This window comes from Acomys minous (genome assembly GCF_964271855.1).
Source record: "Acomys minous genome assembly, chromosome: 6".
In the NCBI taxonomy this organism is placed as follows: Eukaryota; Metazoa; Chordata; class Mammalia; order Rodentia; family Muridae; genus Acomys; species Acomys minous.
The window spans coordinates 38,619,320-38,643,293 of NC_140487.1; the positions used below are offsets into that span (position 1 = coordinate 38,619,320).

General features: G+C 40.7%; 1 protein-coding gene across 4 annotated transcripts in view; it reads right to left on the reverse strand.

Moving 5' to 3' along the window:
* Positions 1 to 23,974, reverse strand: part of HYCC1 (hyccin PI4KA lipid kinase complex subunit 1) — a 101,646-nt gene that overhangs the window by 40,087 nt on the left and 37,585 nt on the right. For all 4 annotated transcript variants that reach the window (XM_084787739.1, XM_084787737.1, XM_084787738.1 and 1 more), the window contains 7 exons: positions 23,215 to 23,394; positions 21,222 to 21,302; positions 20,742 to 20,857; positions 20,350 to 20,445; positions 16,791 to 16,907; positions 11,885 to 11,972; positions 11,040 to 11,199 (listed from right to left, as the gene is read on the reverse strand). In XM_084787739.1, the coding sequence (XP_084643865.1) occupies positions 11,040 to 11,199; positions 11,885 to 11,972; positions 16,791 to 16,907; positions 20,350 to 20,445; positions 20,742 to 20,857; positions 21,222 to 21,302; positions 23,215 to 23,394 (838 nt within the window). The remainder of the gene's footprint in view (positions 1 to 11,039; positions 11,200 to 11,884; positions 11,973 to 16,790; positions 16,908 to 20,349; positions 20,446 to 20,741; positions 20,858 to 21,221; positions 21,303 to 23,214; positions 23,395 to 23,974) is intronic.

Consider the following 23,974-nt stretch of genomic DNA (forward strand, 5'->3'; position numbering starts at 1 on the left):
GGTTGCTCTGAAGGCAACTGCAATGCCTTAGCTGCTCATTAAACTCATTAACATGCTCATTAGGAAGAAAAGCGTGTTATTCTGTACAGAGCAAGAAAGAAAAGATCATTCTTAGGAAAATTAGACAGTAAAGAAAGGTAATTATATAGTCCAACCATTTATTACGTGGTCCTTTCTTTAATGTCTCCCCGGCATTTTTCACCGCATAACTCTTGTGACTGAGCATGCTGGATGGGTCTCCTAGGGTTCCCCATAGCCGAAAGGCACATCTTACTTCTTCAGGAGCTTTTTCAATGAGGACTTCCCTATTGCCTCATCAAAAGTCTCAAACACCCCTATATCTTATATGCCCCCTCCTCTGTTCTGTTTCTTAAAAAAAAAAAAAAATCACCTACAACAAGCTACAATTATCTTATCTACCTAGCTGTATACTCCATAGTGACAGCAATTTTTATCTGGCCACTGTTAAATACCCAATAGTGGAAATGTATAATAGACAATAAATATTTTCAGTTATTATTTTCTTTAATTTAAAAAATGTTTATTCTAATTGTATGGATGTTTTGGCTGCATGTATGTATGTACTATTTTTGTGCCTGGTGCTGTGTGGGCCAGAAGAGGGCTTCCAATCCCCTGGAACTGGAGTTAGAAATAGTTGTGAGCTTCCTTGAGGGTAATGGGAATTGAACCGAGGTCCTCTGGAAGAACAGCCAGTGCTCCCAACCAGTAAATGTATTTTTAATGAACAGAATTAATCCCTATAACAATATAAATTTATTATTAAAATAAATAAAGGTGAAAATGCTGAAGATATAAAAAAGGTAAGCTTGGAAAAATGTTATTTTTCCCCTTTATTCAGTCAAGTAAAACAGCTTAAGAAAATAAATATGCTTAGGCGGTTAACAAAAAAAAAAAGAGAAAGTTCTTTGTTTGAGAAAAGAAGGCATTTTTAAATGTAGGCTTATTATTAACACAAAACAATCTTTTACAAGCTGGTTCACTTTTACTGCTATCTGAAAATGACATACATAATTAAAGAGAGATACTCCCTTCTCATGAAAAATTATATAGAGAATGTTTTTAAGGGAATATGAATCATATAACAAGAGTTGCTTTTCTTTGGAACTTAAAAATGTATGTAAAAGACGTCATGACTAATTTATACCTATAAAAAGAAATATTTACATTTGATTGCAAATAATTTGAAAAAAAATTGAAATATCCAAAAGAAAATTTTCTGAGACTATTTTATTTTATAACTCCTATGAGCATAAGTGCTCTTCACATACAGAAATGGAGAGTAAAGGAATACTTCACTAGGCTTAGCCACACATGGTGGGCAAAGGCACTCACCAGACAAGCCTCAAACTCAGCCTGAACCTGAGAAGCCCTGAGAGGTGAGAGAGCCAACTCCACACATTGCCCTCTGCCTTCCACATGTGCACTATGGCATGCAAAGCCCCCTTGCCTACACACACACACACACATACACACACACACACACACACACACACACACACACACGTTATAAAAATTAGAATTTAAAAATAGTTTAGGTTTTTCTTTGATGGCGTATCTGTTTTCAGATGGAATCTTGCTGTACAGCCCAGGCTGGCCTCAAACTTACAATTCTCCTGCTCAGCCCCATGAGCAGCCAGAGTTACAGACTGTGCTTGCTCACAAACACTTTTAGTAGACAATTCCAATTTTGTTCTCAAAGGCAACTCATAATCTGCCTTAAACATTTTTTTCTGACTTTTGGGGAAAAAAAGTGAAGTGAATTACAAACATTACAAAAACTAATTGTGAAAAGCTGTGATTTTTCTCAGACATAATTTCATAAGCCCAAATATCTAGTCTATTTGCATCCACGAAATAACCTAAGCTTCTGTTCTTACTTGCCTTATGGTTGTTTTGTTTATTAGAGGTGACAATTTTAATAAAAACAATTTAATTATTAGTAGAATTTACACATTTTGGTATCAAAAGTATGGTATGATCTGAGGATTCTGAAACTTCTTTGTGAAATAATAAACTATAGCATAAGAGGAGAGAGAGAGAGAGAGAGAGAGAGAGAGAGAGAGAGAGAGAGAGAGATGATAGAAGGTATCTGAGCAATTCTACTCCCTAACACTATCTTTTAATGATTATAATTTACTCTATCCAGTGCTCTATATATTTACTAGGTTGTCCCTTAAAGTATTATTTATAACAAGAAAAATTCAAAGCAAATTACTCAACATATGGGTACAGGTAAGTTAATGACAAATTATCAACTCAATGTGGCATATATCTTATGCAGCCATTGAAATAACTACAGTAGAATTACCAGGAGAACTTGGGAAAACATTTGAAATGTTAATTAAATAAAATCAAAGCATCAAACATTTTTTTTGCATCAAACATTTTAAATAAGGTACAACTATAAAAACTATATATGCACAGGAAAGAATAAAATGAAAGCTCTAACAACTGACTGCAGTTATAGATGAACAAGCATCGCCTTATGCATCAGCTTTACTGTTTCTATAACAATTAGAAAAGAAGGGATAACTTGTTCACCCTAAAACTTTTCTAACCATCTACTTATCCATCCAGGAATATAACTACACTGTACGGAGCACTTAGGATATGCCAGTCACCGGTTAGGCCCTGAGAAGTCAATGGCAAACATAACAGATTCCCAGCCTTCCTGCTATATAGGGAGCAAATATGAATAACAGAAAAATTCAAACAGAAACAGGGGAACTAGTAAGTGAGGTAGGTAATAAGGGGCACGGCTACTTCAAATGGGTGGTTTGGGAGGTTGTTTTGTGGAAGGATTATTTGAGATCTGAATGTTGGAAAGGCTCTGGCTACATAACAATTTGGAAGAAGGAAGAGAGCAAATTGGTGCCTTTTTAGTATTCAAATTTCAGCCAAACATTCCAAAGAACTAGTCAAGGCCAAGCGTTAGAAGGAAAGACTAGTAAGTCAGAGTGGAAATGCTCTCTGAGCGAAGTCTAAGCACTAGGTAACATACATCTGCATTTCACAGTGGCAAAGGCAGCCACAGACAGACCATGGATCAGACGCCCTTTTTAATCAATAGGAGTCACACTGTTTAACACAAAACATTGAACACAAAGTATGGCCCAAGGCTCAGTCTCGGCCAGTAGTCTTAGGAAGAAATCAAAGCTACACAGAAGCACAGAACAAGGCCCGAGAGCTAAAGGGCTGCACCCCAAGCAAGGACAAGGATGAAGACGAACAAGGCACGGGATCTCAAGGGGACTCTGCAGACCAGGCTGGCCACATCCCCATGGCACTGTCTCCGCCCCAGGTGCTTAGATTACCAGTGAGAGCCTTAGGATTGTCAATTTCTCTGCCTCCCCAGTGCTGGGATTAAAGGTATCCACCACCACATTTGGATAAAATAAATTATTTTATACATAAATTGTGTCTTTTGTATTTGTGTGTAGTATTTGTCTGTGTGTGCATGTGTTTGTATATGTGTATGGAGGCCAGAGTTCAGTTACACACCTCCCTCAGTTGTTTCTTCACCTTGTTTTTAAAGACAGGGTCTCTTACTGAACCCGCAGATCACGGATGCAGTGAGTCTTGCTGGCCAGAGAGCTCCAGGAATCCCACTGTCTTCAACAGCCAGCTCCCACGCTGGGGTCACCGACCTGCACCCCCATTCTAGCTTCTAGATGGACGCTAGGATCCACACTCAGGCCTTCTGCTTGCCCGGCAAGCACTTACCTAGTAAGCCTCCCTCAGCCTCCGAACCTTTTTAACGTTCTTTTTTTACTCATCCAATAAGATAGTACTAAACCACTGAGCAAATTATAACACAGATCACTTTTTCTGGTATTTTTGTAACATAATTACAAGTCTCTTTGAACTATGTTATCTCACTTAGCTTCAAGTATCATGGAATCCATTAAGTAGAAACAAAATTTCAAGCCAAAATTGTAATCAAACTGCTTGCTGTAATAACTTGCAACTGTAGTTTCTATGGGATCAGTATATTTAAACTGTATTAACCTGATTCTTCCACACAGTAAAACATTCTAAAATTCTCAAGGTATTTGTTTTTGGTCACCATCTTAGAAAACTTAAAAATACATATTACTTCTTATTTCTAATTCCTCTTTATTACCTTAAAAGTTTGTAATATTGGAAATTCTAAATCAAAATAATTAAGAAGTAGCACTAATTAAAAGTATCCACATGTGTTGGTAGCTAAGAGGCTAAAGAAAGGGGCCTCTGAGTTTGAGGCCAACCTGGGCTACATACAGAGGTCCTACCTCAAAAACTCAAAAGTTAGGGATATAGCACATGGGCGCCTGGATTCAATCCCTACCACCTCTAAAGGCGAAACTGAAAATGAATGTTTTTAGAATTAAATATTTAACATATGTTAGGGCCAAAAGTAGGGTAAAGTTCAGAGGATCTAGTTTAGAAATATTATTTCATTATTTTTATTATTGGCACCTTCCTGTTGAAAACAGCTGTGGTTGTACATAACTGAGAAACCCAAGTGAGATCTATTTCCTACTTTAACATTAACAAGATGAAGTGGGATACTAGGTATTAAACAACATTTAAAAGATACTGGCTCTAATGAAGACACGTCAGGTACTAGAGGGCACTTTCACAGAAACAACAGCAAACACATTAGACACATTGTCTGTGTTATATAACATGTGCATGAGTTCGTGCTCATAGTGTTCTCAAAGTGAGCACACTCATTTCAAATTAAGAAAATTCAAAATCTAAGTTGTAGGAGGAGACTATCATTTGAATGGCCAATTAGCTAATATAAGCTTATCAAAAACAGAATTACTGTCTAGCTAGCAAAGCAATTCTTTCAGAACCAGTGACCCTTCGGCTGACTGAGATCAGCCTTTATGTGGCACAAAGCACACCAAATGCTTCTGACTTACTGCTCGCATCACTGGACAAACGCACAGATGAAGGGTAAGAGACGAAGACTTGGGCTTCGGGGGAGTTTCCGATACTAGTTGGCAAAGTTCTCCCTGCTCATCATTTGCACCATATGCAGCCCCCGACTTAATTAGCGGACTCATATAAATGGCCAGTGTTATTTCAGTAACCATTTTGAAAGAATGGATAATAGCTTATGCTGTTCCCACCTAGGCAATTTTTTTTTAAAGTGGAGGAGGAATGAGTCACATGGTGTTAGTTGTGGTAAACAAAAAATAGCAGAGGAGAGGTGGTGGTGCACAGAGGCTGTGGTGGACCGTGGAGCCGGGAACTCTGGAGCCAAGGATGGGCTCCCTTAGCTGTGTAGGCAGAAGCTGCACGAGCTTCACAGAAACTCTCAGATCACAGAATAAAGCTTAGAGACATACTTTGTTTTCCTTTTCTTCCTATCTTTTTTTTTTAAAGAAATATTAAGAAAAGTAAAATTGCCTTTATTGATTTTTAAAAATAATGCTATTACTTTTATTAAAAATTAGCTTATTGCTGGGCGTGGTGGCGCACGCCTTTAATCCCAGCACTTGGGAGGTAGAGGCAGGCGGATCGCTGTGAGTTCGAGGCCAGCCTGGTCTACAAAGCGAGTCCAGGACAGCCAAGGCTACACAGAAAAACCCTGTCTCAAAAAACCAAAACCAAAACCAAAACCAAAACCAAAAACAAAAACAAAAACAAAATTAGCTTATTTTTCTTACTGGAATTTTTATTTCTTGACTCTTTTTATCACTATAACCTTTTATTCTTAATTTAACGGTTTTTTTTGTTTTGTTTTGTTTTGTTTTGTTTAAGTGTATTTTTCTTCTTCTACTTGCTTTTTATTTTCTAGATAGGCCTCAACATATAAGTGCTTTAAAAAAAAATCTATGTTTGAAAAATATACTTTTGCCTTGAATTATTTACCTCTACAGAATAAAGGAAACTCAACAGGGTTGGAAAATTAAATCATCACCACAGAAATAAGGACACTAGTCATGGGGTTATAAAAAGTCAAAGCAGGAACTGTGCCCTATAACTTCCATTTCCAAATTCAAGCACAAACATAGATTGAGTCATTAAAACTTTCTCAAAGCCTTGAAAAATTGGAAAGACAGAACACTGAAGTAGGCCACTTCACCATAATATTAAAACAACCAAGTTAAAAAATGTGAGATCAGCTGGGTGCAGTGGCACATACCTATAATTCCCAGCCTTCGGGGAGGCAAGGGAGTCCAAGCCAGCCAGAGCTACACAGAGAAACCCTGTTTTTTTAAAAAACAAAAACAAAAACAAAAAATAACCCCCCAAAATGTGGAGATCAGGCCAACATGTGATTGGTGGTCTAATATAGCTCTTTAGAATAACACCTATCTATGGATGTAGCCTCCTGTTACTGCTCCACCGAACTGAACTAAGGATGAGTTATGATCAAATGTGAATGCAGGGCCTGCAGGACACCATGTGCTGCTGGTTGACAGTAGACATGAGAGGTCACATACTTTCCACTCAGTCTTGCTGTGAAACTAAAATTGCCCCCCAAAACCAGTCTGTTAATTAAAAAGTAAAACACAGGGCCAAACAAATAACAAAACTGGACACACACACACACACACACACACACACACACACACACACACACACACGTAGAGATCTGGGTTCTGGGATGTGAGCAAATGTTAAGGCTAAAGCAGCTTTCTCACCTTCATTAGGAGTTTTCCATTGCAATATGAGCTGTGGGCAATTCCTTAAGGAAGTAATGCCACACTCATGATGTTTCAGAGAATCCTGAAATACATTCTAGAGCAGCTCAAAAGTACTTTGTTACAAATAATTAAAATGTCCAAAATTAATAATAAAAAACAGAACATGGGTTTGGACTAGGAGAATAAGTTATACTAATAGTAGAAAAGAGCCAATGTGATGAGTTGCTAAAATTGGATGTATTTGTTTGTTATAATCTTTGATGACTCAGATATACAGGCAAACCACTACACCTACACAGCTTACTTGTCTATAGCCCTGAGTGATAAACAGAAAGAAAAGTTACAGAGAAAGTTCCAGCTGCCTGCCTCACTGGGAGCCGCTCATTCCCCCATTCCATCTTCTAATCAAGAATAAGGGAAGAGAGGAAAGGACAACAAAAGAAGGGAAGGCAGATGGCCGGTCTCCTCTGTCAATCATCTAATGAGCTCTACAGTCACCCAGGACACTGGCTCTGATGGATGCTCACTAGGTTAATAGAGGTGGGGAGCCACCCACTGTGGGCAGCAGCGTGCCCTGGACTGAGGGTAAATAATGAGGATATACTGTATGTAATGAGAGCGTGAGTGAGCACCCTTCCCCAGCTCCTTCCTAAGCAGGAAGCATGTGTGAACAGCAGGCTCACACTCCTGCTGTCTCCACAACCCACTGTGATGACTGGACCCTTGAACCATGAGCCAAAACAACTCCCTTTTCCTTCAATGTCTTTTTTCAAGGTATTTTGTTGTAGCAACTGTGGTGTTTTAAATTGGCAAATGTGGGTTTTGTTTGTTTGTTTTAATTATTTGTTTAGTTGTGTTTTCTTGGGGGGAAGGGGCAAGGGGGGAAGGGGCAAGGGCAGAAGGCGGAAGTGAAGGGGCAGGTCGATAAGTGCACTGGGGTGCCGGATGTGAAACTCACAAAGAATCAATAAAAAATTAAAAAGAAATAAAGAATGGCTCCAATAGGTCATATATTTGAATGCTTGGTCCCCAGTTGGTGGAATGGTTTGGTTGGACTGTGAAGTGTATGGGAGGAGATGAGTCAGTGGGAGTGGGCTTTGAGGTTTCAAAAACCCATGCCATTCCCAGTTAGCATCTCTCTCTCTCTCTCTCTCTGTTCTCTCTCTGTCCCTCTGTCTCTCTCTCTCTCCTCTCTCTCTGTCTCTTTCTCTGTCTCTCTCTGTCTCTCTGTCTGTCTCTCTCTGTCTGTCTCTCTCTGTCTCTCTGTCTCCTTCTCTCCGTCTCTGTCTCTGTCTCTCTCTCCTGCTGTGGATCAGACGTGAGCTCTCAGCCCCTGCTCCAGGACCATGCTTGCCTACCTGCTGCCATGGTCCCCATGCTGACCATGAACTCTGAACCCTCTGATCATGAACCCCCTGAAACTGCCAGCCCAGTAAACCCTCTTGTCTATAAGTTGTCATGATGGTGTCTCGTCACAGCAACAGAAAAGTAACTACTAAGATAAAGTTCAGCAGAAAAGGATTGTTTTAGTCTTTGTCACAAGTGGAAAAACAAAGGAGTCAAGAAGAAGCAGACTATTGCTTAAAATCGATGTTGTGTTTCCTGCCTCCTTTCCCAGGCTCCATCAGCACTGGGCGTTACAAATTCCTCATTCTGACTGTGGCACACGGTGAAGGGCTTGGGAAGAAACATGGCCTCCCACTCGATGGCTGTGTGAGGCTGGTGGAGGAGCTGAATGGAAAGCTTATTTAGGATTCCATTACACACAGGAAGTCTCAGGGTCTTCACAGCCATCACCTGAAGTGAGCACCACAGGACCATGCTTCAGAAACATGAGCGGACAGAAAGGCCACTGTGGGTGACCCTGGAATCTATAAGTCCTTCCATACTATTTAAAGAACTGTTTTACTTATATTTTGTTACATAAATATAATACATACAATTTTACATATAAAGAAAAATTTAAATCTATTTTTAATTAGAGAATTGTCTATATTTTTAGGAAGTATACAACAATAACCATCTTCTCCACAAGAAACCAGTGTTGGTTAGAAAGCCAGAACAATAATATGTCCAGGCCATTAAACAACAACAAAAAACAAACAAACAACAACAACAACAACAAAACAAAACCCACAGATGTAACAAAAGATTGTTGAGAAGGGCTGAGCAGAGCAGAACAGGGCAAGCTGGACAGCACTTCTCTAGGAAGGTGGTTTCCACATGGCCTGAGGGCTGGATGCTAGGCTCCTAGGGTGACAGTGTGAGAGGTGGTGGGACCTAGTGGGAGGTGTTTAGGGCATTTTGTTACAGCAATAAAAACACACTAAGACAGAAGGAAACCAAGACAACTCCCGCTTAAGAAGGATGCTGCAGCCTCCCTCACCACTAAGCAAGCACTGTTTTCCTACCACCCAGTGGGTAAGAGATTCACACTCCAGAAATGGACAGCTCAGAGCTACCCATACTCTCTGCCTGCTCATGAGTGAGCGGGCTTTTTTTCTTCTTATAATTAATTCTCTTGTATATCCTCATTTATGGCAATTTTGCTATCATAAACAAGAGGTGCTCAAGTGCTGTGAAGGCTAAATAAACACAAAGGGATGGGTAATAAAAGGCCACTTTAATGAGGTTGTAGCCTGAGGTAGAGTACACACCCTGCAAGTGGCGGTCAAGATGGAACCCATATCCATAAAGGCAGTTCAGACAAAATATACGTAAAGAGTTTTATCTTGATTCAGTCTTTTTTTTTTTCTTCTTAAAAATGCTTCAGAGAAATAGCTTCCACCTTGTTGTAGATACGTACTTCTTCCTCACAAATTCACACACACTAGGGTGGTGCAGTGTTTCTTGTGTTTGGACTGTACAACCCACAGCTCCCCTCCCCTGACTCCCCATCTAAAGAGCAAGCAGGGATGGTAGGGAAGCTTTCAGAGCTCCTGCCTTTCTCTGAAGCAGTAGTTTGGAGGCGATTGTGTCCACAGTGGCTAATACAGTGTCCGGTTTGTCACATCTGCACCTGCTTCACACAGGTGGCCATCCATTAAATTACATGCTTTCTGTAGCGTATTCACACTTAACAGCATGGCTCTACTGAAGAAACTGAAGTATGTTTGAGGTGGGCCTGTGTGAATGAACTTTGTATTCATCTAGTAGCAAACACCATCACCTCTTTTATGCCTCCCTGATGAGCCTTCAGGACTCGTTAGAGTGTCTTTAAAAATGAGTAGGATCAACAATGATCATTGATTCAACTGAGTAACATCACCTTTATTCTTTTTGGCATACCATATTTTCTGGACGATAAATGTGGTTCCTCCCAAAAATGTGGGGGGAACTAGGGTGCACCTTATGGTCCAATTGCTGATTTTACTGTTTTCCTTGTTTTACTGCTCTAAAAACTGGGTATGTCTTATGGTTAGGTGCGTCTTATAGTTCAAAATATAGTAGTCTCTTTTAGCATGTCTGAGAGGAAATGGCAAGCCTTCTCAGACAGGCTCAGCTTTCTGTGTTATGTCTATAACTCTTCCTTCTTGTTCCTGTTTTCTCTGTGGACACAGGGAGCATGGAGAGGGGTCACAGTCTACCAAGCTGAGCTGCCATTTTCTTCTCAGTGCAGAGGAGGAAGAAAGCAGAGTAGGTTCCCCTTAACACACATGCTCCGTGCTCACTTGGGCAAAGAAGTGGCTTTCTGCCTCCCATGCTAAGGCCACTTTGGAGGAGGGAGATATTAATCCCCTGGTTCTTGCTAGATGGGAGTTATAGAAGGAAGAAGGGATGAAACAGGAAGTAGATTAAAAGAGGAGAGAGGGAAGTGGAAAAGCATGGAGATGGCATGGTGAATGAAATTAACTTCCAGCAACATTTTAAAATAATATGACAAAGCAGATAAGAAGGAATACTAATACAACCTTGAATGAAAATAAATTTGTAAAATAGGAATGCCTAGTGTTGTGTGGACAGCATGGCACTCTCCACCAGGAGTCCAGACAGAATGCGAGGTCACGGTGGCTAGCTCCACTCCAACAGGTAAGTGCCTGACAGAGGAGCAAGAGCGCTCAGTGGGGGCTACACAACTCCTTGAGACAGGCAGCCTAACGCCTCTAGGCACTTATAATGCACTTCCTTGCTCCCCTACTCTTCCGCAGCAAGTACAGCTTTAACTAATTCTTCGTTCATACACTAATGTAAGACACTTCATCCCCTCCTTGTCTGTTGCCCCTGGATGAGAACCTAGGAGGTAAACATGATGAAGTGGGGCTTTCTGTTTCCAGGCTATGATGGTGCCATTTCCTAAAGTCACAAGTTCTAACCCCACAGCTGCAGAGAGACTTGTGAAAGAGCCACCAGTGCTGGAGCCTGAAGGGTTCTTACCATGTCTTTTCCACCTGTGACCTCTTATTGACATGCTGGTGACTGCGTTTCTTGATATTCGAGAGGAAGTTGGTGTGATTTCAACTTGAATACACCTTGTACCTTCCTTATTAGACTTCATAGCACCATGAGGCAATGAAGCCTTTATTGCATTAGCAACCTAAAAGGAAAAAACAAAGTTTAAGATCAGCAAACAAATGTATTATTTACTTTTAGATAAAATATAAGGCGTATTAACACATTTATAAAAAGAAGTATTTTCCCCAAGGCATTTTAATACAATGATCCATAAACCCTCCCAAATAAGGAGCAAGAGGGTCAAAGGGATGCTTATACTTTAAAAAGTATGAATGGGATGAGGTTTGTGACTGTTAAATATTCAATTAGGTTTCCTTCTCAATTTCAAATGCTAATTGACAAATGTATCTAGCATGTTGACATTCTAATAAGCAGTTAAATATCTTAAGTCAGTCTTTTAAAAACCTCCAAGTTTATACCAGTGCTTTTACATGCAATATTCCCCAATACAAGAAAGCACAAAAGCCGGGCATGGTGGCATGTGCCTGTGATCCTAGCACTTGGGAGGCAGAGGCAGAGGCAAGTCAATCTGTGAGTTCGAGGTCAGCCTGGTTTTCAAAGTGAGTCCAGGACAACCAAGGCTACACAAAGAAACCCTGTCTCAAAAACAAAAACAACAACAACAACAACAACAAAAAACCAAAACAAAAAACAGGAAGCTCTGAGGACTAATGACATTTCCATATGGAATCCCTTACTTCTCAATGTACAGTTCTAAACTGAAAAATTGTAAGTTAAAAATTTGCATAATTAAGTGAAGAACCTACCAGCAGTGGCTCTGGGTATAACTCTAGCTGGGCTCTGTATATAACGTCATCCAATGCTTTCTGAGCTAGATCCCATTCTCCATTGTATCTACATAATCATGGGAGTTAAACAAACAGTATTATTTTAATTTATCCTATATAACAGAACAAGACATAATGAGGAACTATTTATCTTTACTAAAGAAAGCAACAGACCACATCAGAACAGTGCTTAACATTCTATTCTCCTTAAAAAAACATTTTTAAGTCACCGAGTTCCTATTATCTGAAAGAGTATTAATAGCAATGAAAATTTTATACATGTACATTTCTTCTCTAAAGAACATGACTATTTATAGAACAGAAATCAAAGAGCAAAGGCAATTCAAAGCATCTTAGACTGCCACGGTAACTCAGAACATAATGAAGTATATACTTTAGAATAATTTTCCAAACAATGTATGGTCAAATTCTCTGTAATTCCCATGGTGTTACTGAGAACCCAGCCCTCCCCACTTTCCTATGTATTCTGATAGCCATTTAGAAAGGAACGAAGTGAGTGCTGCAAACATGAGAGAGAGAAAACATTCAGCATGTGTGCATTTCATATGTTTGACTTCCAGTGATATATAAAACCTTTCCTAAAAACCAGCTGAGTGATAACAGTCAACAGAGATATAATGGCTTGGTCATCTGTCAACAAAATAAAGAAATGTGAAGTACATTAAGAGTACAAGTGACACTCCATAGGAAAGGCACTGCTCCCATGCTAAGGCCAAGATAACCCCAGGCTATGTTCAAAATAAAAACTTTTCTCGAATCCATCAAAGAGATGAGGGACAGCAACCAAGCAGTCTGAGGGAGGGAGGGCCATAGGCATCAAATGGGAAGAATTCAGCCAAGCTTTCTAGCGAGTTCCAGCACCATATAAAGCTGGCTCTGGAGCTAGCAGGGAATACAGAAGCTCTGGTGTGTGTGCACGGACAGTTCATGCCCCTCACAGGCTTCCCCCACGCCTCCTGTGGGTACACAAAGGACACTGGAAGCAGGACTGGGGCCCAGAACAGGCAGCCTTGGTGGCGCAGACTTGCAGGATCATAACGGCCACCACCATGGGAAAAACACAGGCCTGCCGGACACCTTTTCATATGAACAAAAGTGCTATAGCTTTTGGGCACAAGGCAGAGCTGAAGAGGCACCGTGGCTCTGAGGGGAAGGGATATAGGCCTCATTCTAGGCTGAGGTAACTAGGGGTTCTCTGCTTCTGAAAGAGACAAGGTCACTGAGGACACTCCGTCCCCAGCACACATACCATTCAGGGACAAGGAGTTTGCCCAGAACTGACAGGGCATCAGGACAACAGAGAACTCTGGTTGACACTCCACCCTTATCAACACCAGGCTGGTGTACAATAAGAAATTAGGAACAACTCTTTTGTTTTAACCTTGTATTGATTCTTTGCTAATTTTAATCATGCACTCCAATCCCACTCATCTCCCCATCCCTTCGTTTCCGTCCTCTGCCCTTTCAACCTCCCCTCCAAAAGAAGAACAAAACAAAACAAAACAAAACAACAACAACAACAACAACATAATAATAATAATAATAATAATAATAATAAAAACAAAAACCAAAAAAAAATAAACAAAACCCTAGAAAAAACAAAAACAAACTAACAAAAAAAGCCTCATCTCATCATGGAAGCTGCAGTGTGTCAGTGTGTCCCACAGAACATCCTTCTGTCCACACATCTTTACGAGCAAATGTTCCTTGCAGTGAGTCTGGTCTGGGCCTTGGCTTCTGCTACTTTATCAATACTGAATCCATCCTCACTGGGACTCCTCTGGGATATCCTGCTGGTGCCGTGTGTCATGGATAATCTGCAGCTTTGGATCTGCAGGCCTGCCCCCTTCAAGCTCTCCAGCAGTTCATAGATGGGGTAGATGCTGGGGCGAGGCAGCTGAGTTGGTCTCAGTTTGCCAGCTCTCTCATGCATAAGCCACCGAGGCCAGCTCTTGAGCACTGCCCTGGCTAGCTCACCAATGCTGCAGGATCAGCTCTTTTGAGGGCTGCAGCAGCTGAGGGGTAGGAACAGCATTCTGTTGCTGAAGGGGGACTTAGGAAATGGGGAAGAAACCCTCTCTGAGGGGCAGGCATTCAGAAAAACTGAAGGAGGGAAACTCATCTGAAATCCAGCTCCCACCCAGAATACTAGGTAAGAACAGGGGATCTGTAGTTGTTACCCAGAATGTTACCATGGCAACAGTAACACAACCCTGTGGGAACTATCCTGGCAAGAGCAAAGACAGACACTGATGTAGAGGCATTTTAATTCAGAACATGGCTGCTTTGTCAAGAGATCACATCCAAAGACCTTCTAAGTCTATATGATCTGTCTGGAATAAAGACATGCTTTTAATCTTAGGACACAGAGACAAGCAGAGCTCTGAGTTCAAGGCCAGCCTGGCTTAAAGCAAGTTTCAGGTAAAGGAAAGCTTAGGTCCAGGTGTGATGTAGTACATGCCTTTAATCCCAGCACTCAGGAGACAGAGGCTCGCAGAGCTCTGAGTTCTAGTTAGTATTGCTCAGGCAGTTGGGTTGAGTCAGTTAGTTGAGAGGCAGTGCAGCGGAGTTGAGTTCATAACAATTGAGTTCGTGGAATTCACAGGCAGTTTTTACCAGGAGAGTTATACAGAGAGAGGGTAAAGAGAGAACAAACTAGACACAGGTGAGGACAGAACAAGCCAAATAATGAGAAGGAGCCAGAAGATTAGAACAGACTGCTAAAGTTGTCTGAGGCCAAGCAGAGCAATTCAGTCAGAAGCCAAGAGAGCAGGCAGATTCAATCAGTCAGCTAGGAGACGAGTTTGAGCCAGAACAACTGAGTTGAACCTGCCAGCCAGAGTTCAGCAAGAGCTAGAAAGGGTGCGCTTATTCAGCAGTAAATCTCAGAGGCTGAAACATTCTAGTCCTAGATTAGATTGTACAGAGGCTAGAAGCTTCTAGGACTAGGACTAGGTTAGCAAAAGGAGGGAGTAAGCCTCTGAGATGACAATTAAATCAGGCAAATAAAAGTTACTTTTACACACTTGTGCCTCTTTGGCTATCAGCCCACTGAAGCTGTAGACCCCAAGAAACTGAAAATTTCCCAAGAGTTTCACAGCAGAAGAAGAAAAGGCTGGGGCTATGGAGCCTGCCAGAGAGGGGGCTTCCAATACAAGTCAACAGTCTGACAACTTGTTACCACACCTTGCAAGAGAGACTGGAGCAGAGACCATGATGGCTCCATGATGGGTAGACTGCAGCTATGTATCTGTCTTGTCTTCTACAGTTTGTTTCTCTCTCAATTGGCTTACACTGAGTAGAACTCCCTTTTCTGTTTTTCACTATTTCTTGTTAAGGCTGCTGGGGGCCTCTAAGAACTTTGTAGCACCACCTAAAAAATTTTATTAGTACTCTAGATAAAGAACCATTCTCATTTTCAGGCATAAATCATACTTACAGAAGTTTCTACCGCCCTACTACTGAATGAAATCGTCAACACTAAAAAACAACACGCATACCATAAGCAAGAGGTAGGAACCCTGTCAATAAATGATGTAATTAACTGAACTAAGTTCAGGGCCAGAGATACAGTAATGGTAGAGTACTTGCATGAGACACTAGGTTAATCCCCAGTACCACAGAGAATAAGTAAATAAAAGAAAGAACTAAATCCAGAGGCGACCAAATATTGACGCCATCAGGGTAACTTAAATACTATGATCAATATTTTTAAACACTCTGGTGGAAAAGACAGGCAACATGCACAAATGAATTGATATTTCAGAAGAGATATGCTCTGTACGAAAGATCAGAACAAAGAGTGGAAGCAAAATACACAAAAAATGAAAAACCTCCAATGGCCTTGGAGTAGACTGCAGATCGAGTCTATTAAGTGAGGGAAAAGATAAGATAACGTGGAGACAGACCAACAGAAGACACTCAAAATGAAACAAACGAGAAGAAAACCACAGAGTATCCAAGCACTGTGGGCAATACTAAAGATCTAACACAAAGCACAGGAAAGCTCTAAGGCCAGCAAACAAGTGTTAGAGCTGGGCATGGTGACACACGTCTACGATGCCAGGACTCTGGGGAGGTGGTAGCAGGGTTAGGAGTCCAAGGCCATGCTGCCTCTAGCAACAACCACCGCTGACCTCCCAAATCCAACGTTTTAAACCATGGGCCACGCCTCTCTATCAGCACTACTCAACCCTTGCTTCCATTGCAAGAGAAGGCAACACGGCCAGCACAAAAACACATGAACACAGCTGTGTCTTAGGAAAACTTTACAAGGCACAGCCCAGATTTGGCCCCTCAGCCATAATTCTTCCCTCAGTCAAGAATCTTACTATCTACCAGAGTAAATGAAAGTATCAAATGAATACAATGCAAAGTCTCTCATCATCTGTGCTACAAAGTACAAGGCAGGATTCAAATATACACTGGTACCTAACTTACTATGTAAAACTGAACACCAATGTTAGAAATCAATAAGATATTTCTGATTGAAGATTCTCTAATGTGCTTTTTAGTAGTTAAATTTTCCAGAAAAAATTACATTGGGATTTCTTAAAAATCTAATTTGAAGATCATAGCAAAAAAAAAAAAAAAGTCATATACAAAAGAACTCAACACATTCACATTTTATCCATTTTCATTCTAATCCTGAATTTTAAAAAAAAGTGTTTTAGTCAGCTTATAATTCTACACAACTTTAAGATACATATTCTAAATTGTCTAACTATTAAGAACTTGATTCCCATTCTTCTGCAAAAATATGATGATTATTTATGTATTGAGATTATATTGTTGTAGAAACAGACTGGCAGGCTTTTATGTACCAAAGAACCCACAGTGTGTTCTGTGTGTGGGACACACTTACAGGGCGAAATAGACTCCTGTCAGCATCTGCACCATGAATCCAGATGACATTGGTATCCTGCTACTTAGGCCCTTGAACTTCCTTACGTGCTGCCGGGGATACCCACAGACACAGATTCTGGAAAGACCAAGTAAACATATTTGTTAAAAGCAGATAATTTTCTAACATTTATGATCCAGTTATAAAAATAACAAATATAGTATCTACAAAACAATCTCCCAGACAGAATGTTTGCCTGTCACGCTTCCCTGAATATGTTATACTGGGAAAAGACTATAGAGCCAAAGGCAGGCCGTGTGTGCAGCTGGTGGGTCAGACGCTCACTGGTTAGTTTACTAATTTTGATCAATTCAATTGTCAATAATTCTGGGACTTTACATGAAACTTATTATCAACAAATCTTTAGTATAATCTTTAATTCCTGATTAAGTTCTTGGTGCAAAGTATAGAATCAGAAAAATTACTATAACTCAGACTCAAGTTTCATGAAATAGCCATGATAAATTTCAGACAGATTAAAAAAAAATTTACTGCTCCTGCCAGACGACGTAACAAATCCCAGCACTCGGGGGACAGAAGCAGACAGATCTCTGTGCGCTCAAGGCCAGCCTGGTCTACAGAGGGAGTTCCAGGAGAGTCAGAGCTACATAGTGAGGCCCTGCCTTGAAAAACAGCCTAACCCAAACAAACACGGATCTCTTCAGGCCGGGAGATGTAGCTTGGTGGAGGAGTGCTTGCCTAGACGTGTGGCGTGTTGGGTTTCAGCCCCAGGGTGTGTAGGAGCATCTATCTAAATGTTGGGGGTTGTATGAAGCTGCAAACCACACATGGCCCACAGTACCAGCTAGTGATAAACAAATGGCCATATAGTACTTCTCATAGACAGTCATAGGCATTGCTGGTCTCCGGGGTTGCAGACCTGTCTTCCTTCCTTGTGCATGTATGTATCTCCTAGAATGTCTATCAACAACATGAACTTTTAAGAGGAACAAGAAGTTTCTAGCCCTACTTTACTTACTTTCTAGCAAGTGGCTTCTTTTTCATTTTGTGGGGACTGATACAGCCTCACTTGATGCAGCACTAACCAAGACAATGCAACTGACCTCTCCTTGTAGCCATGCACCAGCCAGCAAATATTCACTCTCCTGTTCAAATCCCAGCCTGAAGCTGTTGAGCTGGCTGAGCAAGTGGAGACGCTCACCACTAAGCCTGACAACGTGAGTTCAGTCCCAGCATCCCACACGGTGAAGAGGGAGAACTGCCTCCTGAGTGTTGTCCTCTGACTTCCACATACTTCCCACATGCTCATGTATGCACTCGTGCATGCACGTGCACACACAACACACACACATGCACACACGAACACCTCCTGAATGTACACACATGCACACACGAAAGTATGCACACATACACAAAACAGACATGCATGCACACAAACACATACAAACATGTGCCCCCCCATATGTACACATATGCACACACCCTGCATGCACATGCACACACACACACACACCACATGTACAGACAAACATACACACAAAGCATGCACACAAGCACGCACACATACACACAAACACCCCCACGTGTACACAATACACCTACCTACACCCTGCACACATACAAGCATGCATCCACATGCACACACATATATGCATACAAATATTCAAAAATTGAAATATTCCCTGAAAAATTCCTAAATACCACAGACTTTTTAAAAATATCTTTTTTTCAGAGTTATTTTTATTTTTGTGTATGTGTGTCTCTGTGTGTGTATGTGTGTCTCTGTGTGTGTATGTGTGTCTCTGTGTGTCCAAGGGGGCCAGAAAAGGGGGCTTTAGATCCCCTGGCACTGGAGTGACAGGTGGCTGTGAGCTATCCACTGTGGGCACAAGAGCAATAAGCACTCTTAACTGCTGAGCCATCTCTCCAGCCTTAAAAATAGTTTCTAGTTTCTCTTCCCTTCTCTTTTTCTTTTCTCTTTTTTTCTTTCTTTCTTTTTTTATTTTTGTTTTTGTTTTTTCTTTGTTTTGCTTTTTTGTTTGTTTTGTTTTTGTTTTTCAAGACAGGGTCTCTCTGTGTAGCCTTGGCTGTCCTGGACTCGATTTATAGACCAGGCTGGCCTTGAACCCACAGAGATCCACTTGTCTTTGCCTCCTGAGGGCTTGGCAGGCTAGTCAGGGCAAACCGCTAGGCTCCAGAGGTGGCCAGAAGGGACTAGGAAACTAGGGTTGTGGTGAGGTAGTGCAGGATCACGGGGCCTTTCAGGAAAGGATCCTTTACACTGAGGCTGAGGACTCAGAATCAGGTAGGAAACACTTTCAAAGAGGTTTAACAGTGGAGGAAAGAGACACCCTGAATGCAGCCAGTACTGTGTTCATGGGTTTGGGGTTCAGTCTGCTTCCTAAACTGCAGATGCAGCTTGGCAGGTGGCCTGCGGCCAGAGCCACCCCAACACCATGTCTTTGTCATTTTGGACTGGACTCTGTGAGTGTGAGCTGGAATAAACTCTTCTTTGCTTAAGTTGCTTTTGTCAGTATCTGGTCATATTAATGACAAAAGTTAGCCTCGATGGTCTTCTGCCTCACTGAATAAGCTACTCCATATCCATCTCCACCTAATTTTTTTTGTTTGTTTGTTTTTTGTTTTTGTTTTTCGAGACAGGGTTTCTCTGTGTAGCCTTGGCTGTCCTGGACTCACTTTGCAGACCAGGCTGGCCTTGAACTCACAGAGATCTACTTGCCTCTGCCTCCTGAGTGCTGGGATTAAAGGCGTGCGCCACTACGGCCCAGCTCCACCTAAGTTCTTTAACTCCATCAGTTCCCTTATTTCCTTGACCTCCAAAAGGTAAAAGTCTCAGTTTTGTTTATTTTGTCAATTGTTTAAAAAATGTTAATTACAGAAAACTAGAGAATCATGGAATATCACAAAGGAAAATAAAATTATTTTTATACTACTGCCAATCAAAGTTATGTATTATCATTTTGATCATATTAGCAAATTTAAGACCTGTAACATAACACACCACATATTCTATTAAATATCCAAATACTGAAAACTCTTAAATCAAGATTTCTAATATTGTGTAATATACCCCAAATCTTTATTTAATAAAAAATTTATCTCTATTTTTTTAAGGAAGAAAAAACAATGTCATGTTTTTCTTATTTTCTCACACCAAACTAGAGCACAGTAAATATTGATAAATAAAAGCAAATATTGATTAAAAATATCCAATCACCTTCCACAAATTAAAAGGCTATGACCATGCCATCATTTAAATGTAATATAACCCCTTCTGATTTAATATTCCCCCCAAATATTACTTAGTTGGATATTCATCATCATAGTGTTTTTTTGGTAGCTACTATTTCTAAGCCACCTTGTATGTGCTGGGTGGGCTGAACTGTATATATCTATAAATACAGCATATATACAGCCATATGTATACATATGTAATGTTTTGAACAAACAATTACACAAACAAAAATAACTCAGATAGGCAACAAATCAGCACCTTACATTCATATACTCAGTATTAGGAACAGGAATTTTGATTTACCTTGAACAAATCTGACATAGTGATTGAAGAGAAACACTGGGCATATAGGTTAAAGCAGCATTGTAACACAACAGAAGGAATGTCAACACTTCAAACCTGAAGACAAACCAAAGGAATGTTAACAGATATTATGCAACAGAAGCAGACTTACACATTACAAACATACTAAGGAAAAAGAAGCCTTTGCAAACATAGTCACACATCATAAAAACTCAGGGTTCCAGATAAGGCCTGCAGCAAGGTACTAGGACAGAGCAAGATATGTCTCATTCTCTTATAAAATGACTCAATTTCCACATATGTTACATGGAACTCATTAAACACTATAAATGTATTGAAATACTTTTAAACAACTTAGGGCGATAGGAGAAGAACTAGTCTTCATAGTGTACCTGTTCTGTGCTGTCAGCATCTCCCTTTGAGGGTGGGGTCCACTGTACACGACTTTGGATAAGCCGTGCTGGGAGAGCGCACTCTCAGTCAGAGCCATAGACCCGATGCTGGACGGCTGGAGAAAGGACACTGCTGTGTTAAATGTGACATTTAGGACACACAAAGCATGGAAAGTGCATGCTGGGGACACCACATAGCTTAGGAATAGTCAGGCTATCAAATTTCCACTCTAAGATTTAATTAAAAATTAGCAACTAAGTTACAAACCAAAATCAAAAGGTTTAATTTCCAAAATTCTATCATGGAGCACACAATTGTCCACCCCTCACCCTGCCCACATACACACAAATTAAGATGAGTCTTACCCATCACACAAGGATTACAAAAGGCTGCAGTAAGGCTCAGTTAGTGCTTAGTGATCTGGCCATACCAGCACAGCTTAGGACCCAATAGCTTTACGTTGATAAAAAGCTACTTACTTCATGGTATACAGATGGTTTGGATAAGGATGGAATTGTGAAACTCAATACTTTACTATGTCCCTGTTTGTCAACTATTTCCTACAAAAGTAAAAGAAAATATCTTGAAATAGTCACCTTTTACACATAACATTTTAAAATAAAATAAAGTTAGGACAATTTTTCCAAGTTTAACTTTTTGAGATTATATTAATTACAACATTTCTCCTTCCCATTTTTTTCCAGGACAATTTTCTTTTTTCTTTTTCTTTCTTTCTTGTTTTGTTCTGTTTTTCCAGACAGGGTTTTTCTGTTTATCTCTGGCTTTCCTGGGCTCACTTAGTAGACCAGGCTGACCTTGAACTCACAGAGAACCACCTGCCTTGGCCTCCTGAGTGCTAGGATTACAAGCGAGCACCTAAGACACATTTTTAAAGACCAGAATAAAAGGAATTTTAAAGTCAGTTAAACATCTTTAACATTGGTGATCTATTATCAATCACACATGAGGACCAGAAGTTCACGTGTGCACCTCTGCACTATAGATCAGCATAGAAAACACCACCTATATTAAAGGTCCACTGTTTGCAGGATGGCTGCGGTATAGACAGCATAGTGATTGTTCCTCACTCGCAAGTTATACTCTCTGAGTCAACCAAACATGAAGTGTGTCTACACAAGGACCTCACTTTCTTTTCCATCTTAAAGAACGCAGCCATAAATTTCCAGAATGTCATCTCATACCTGATACTCAAGCTGAGCCATGCAATCTGTTAATCAGAATGCACACACTCAGACATGGTGTGACTAGTGAATTTCACATTAGGTCTTTCTACTGACATTTTTGTGAAGCTGAACACCAGAGAGCTCATAGATAAACTTAAAAAGATACTAAATTTAAAATTTTAAATACAATAGTAGTATCTAACATGGCAGCACATGACAGGCAGATCTCTGAGTTTGAGGCCAGCCTATTCTATGTAGAAAGTTCCAGCCCAGCCAGGGCTATTTTGTGAGACAAAAGAAAATAAAATCCTACTGTTGTTGTTATTACTATTGTTAATATTAATATTAATTGTTATTGCTATCTCTATAAGAGAACTCAAAGGGTGCCCCAATATCGTTAGGTTATTTTTTCTTTTCTTTTTTTAAAAAATAAATAGTGGTTTTCCTAAAATGACAAAGCAGTCCTTTGTTTAAAAACCAGAGACATTAAATTGGTTAGAAGAAAAGGGGAGGAAGAACCTGGAACACATTGGCACAGGAGACAACTTCCTGAACAGAACACCAACAGCCCAGGCTTTAAGGTCAACAATTAACAAATAGAACCTCATGCGGCTGAGAAGCTTCTGTAAGGCAGGAGACACTGTCAAGAGAACAAAGCGACCGCCTACAGACTGGGAAAAGATCTTCACCAACCCTACATCTGACAAAGGTCTAATAACCAAAATATATAAAGAACTCAAGAAATTAAATACCACCAAACCAAATAACCCAATTGAGAAATGGGGCTCAGAACTAAACAGAGAATTCTCAACAGAGGAATATCAAATGGCTGAGAAACACTTAAAGAAACGCTCAGCGTCATTAGTCATCAGAGAAATGCAAATCAAAACCACACTGAGATTCCATCTTACACCCATCAGAATGGCTAAGATCAAAAACTCAAGTGACACCACATGCTAGCGAGGATGTGGAGAAAGAGGAACACTCCTTCATTGCTGGTGGGAATGCAAACTAGTACAACCACTTTGGAAATCTATCTGGCACTTTCTCAGAAATATGGGAGCAGGGCTTCCTCAAGACCCAGCTATTCCACTCCTTGGAATATACCCAGAAGATGTTCCAGCATACAACAGGGACATATACTCAACCATGTTCATAGCAGCCTTATTCATAATAGCCAGAACCTGGAAACAGCCTAAGTGTTCCTCAGTAGAAGAATGGATAAAGAAACTGTGGTACATTTACACTATGAAATACTACTCAGCCATTAAATCCGTCAAGTACAAACCAGATTGTAGACCCCTAGAAGAAGGGCCTCGACGCAGCCGCTGCTGTGCACGCTTCTGCTGGCCGACACGGCGAGGTAGCACCAGATGAGCTCCGGGAGGAACTGCAGAGTGAAGCGCAGCAGCTGCTGCTCCCCACTGCGGTAGAACTCGAAGAGCTGGTGACACACAGGCTCCAGTAACTGCAAGAGGATGACCCAGTAAGCGTGAGCTGGGCTGTGTGTGAGTGACACCACTGTGTGAATTACAGGAGGTGTCTCAGAATGCTTAAGTCTGAAATATACAAATGTTTGCATTTTCCTGAAGCAAAACTAGTCACTGCCCAGCTAGTTCAGAAAGCTTTCAATTCTAGTGGAGGGACAGTTTAACACATCAGCAAGACTCTACAGCTCTCAAGGAGTACACTTACTCAAGGCATGGTGTTTTCCCTCCCGGCTGGGCTACAGCAAGTGTCTCCCTTAATGTAATTTCTTCTTAGTAAGTTAATAGTCAACATAGAAGAGACTGTCAAGAGGGCAGAGCTTGCTCCCATGTGTGCAATGGCTGAGATGTAGGGCAGTTACAGTGCGGGTACACCCAAACCCCTTGAAGCCATGGCTACTGCTCCTGGGTCTTATACATAAGTCAGAGTCACCTACAGCCTTTTTCTCTCCCACTATACTCCCAGCTACATTACGGAAGTAGAGCAAACCAGATAGTTATTAAAGACTCTTACAAATCAATAAAGTAAGCTAAGAGGCTCTCACATCTCCCAAGTGTTAC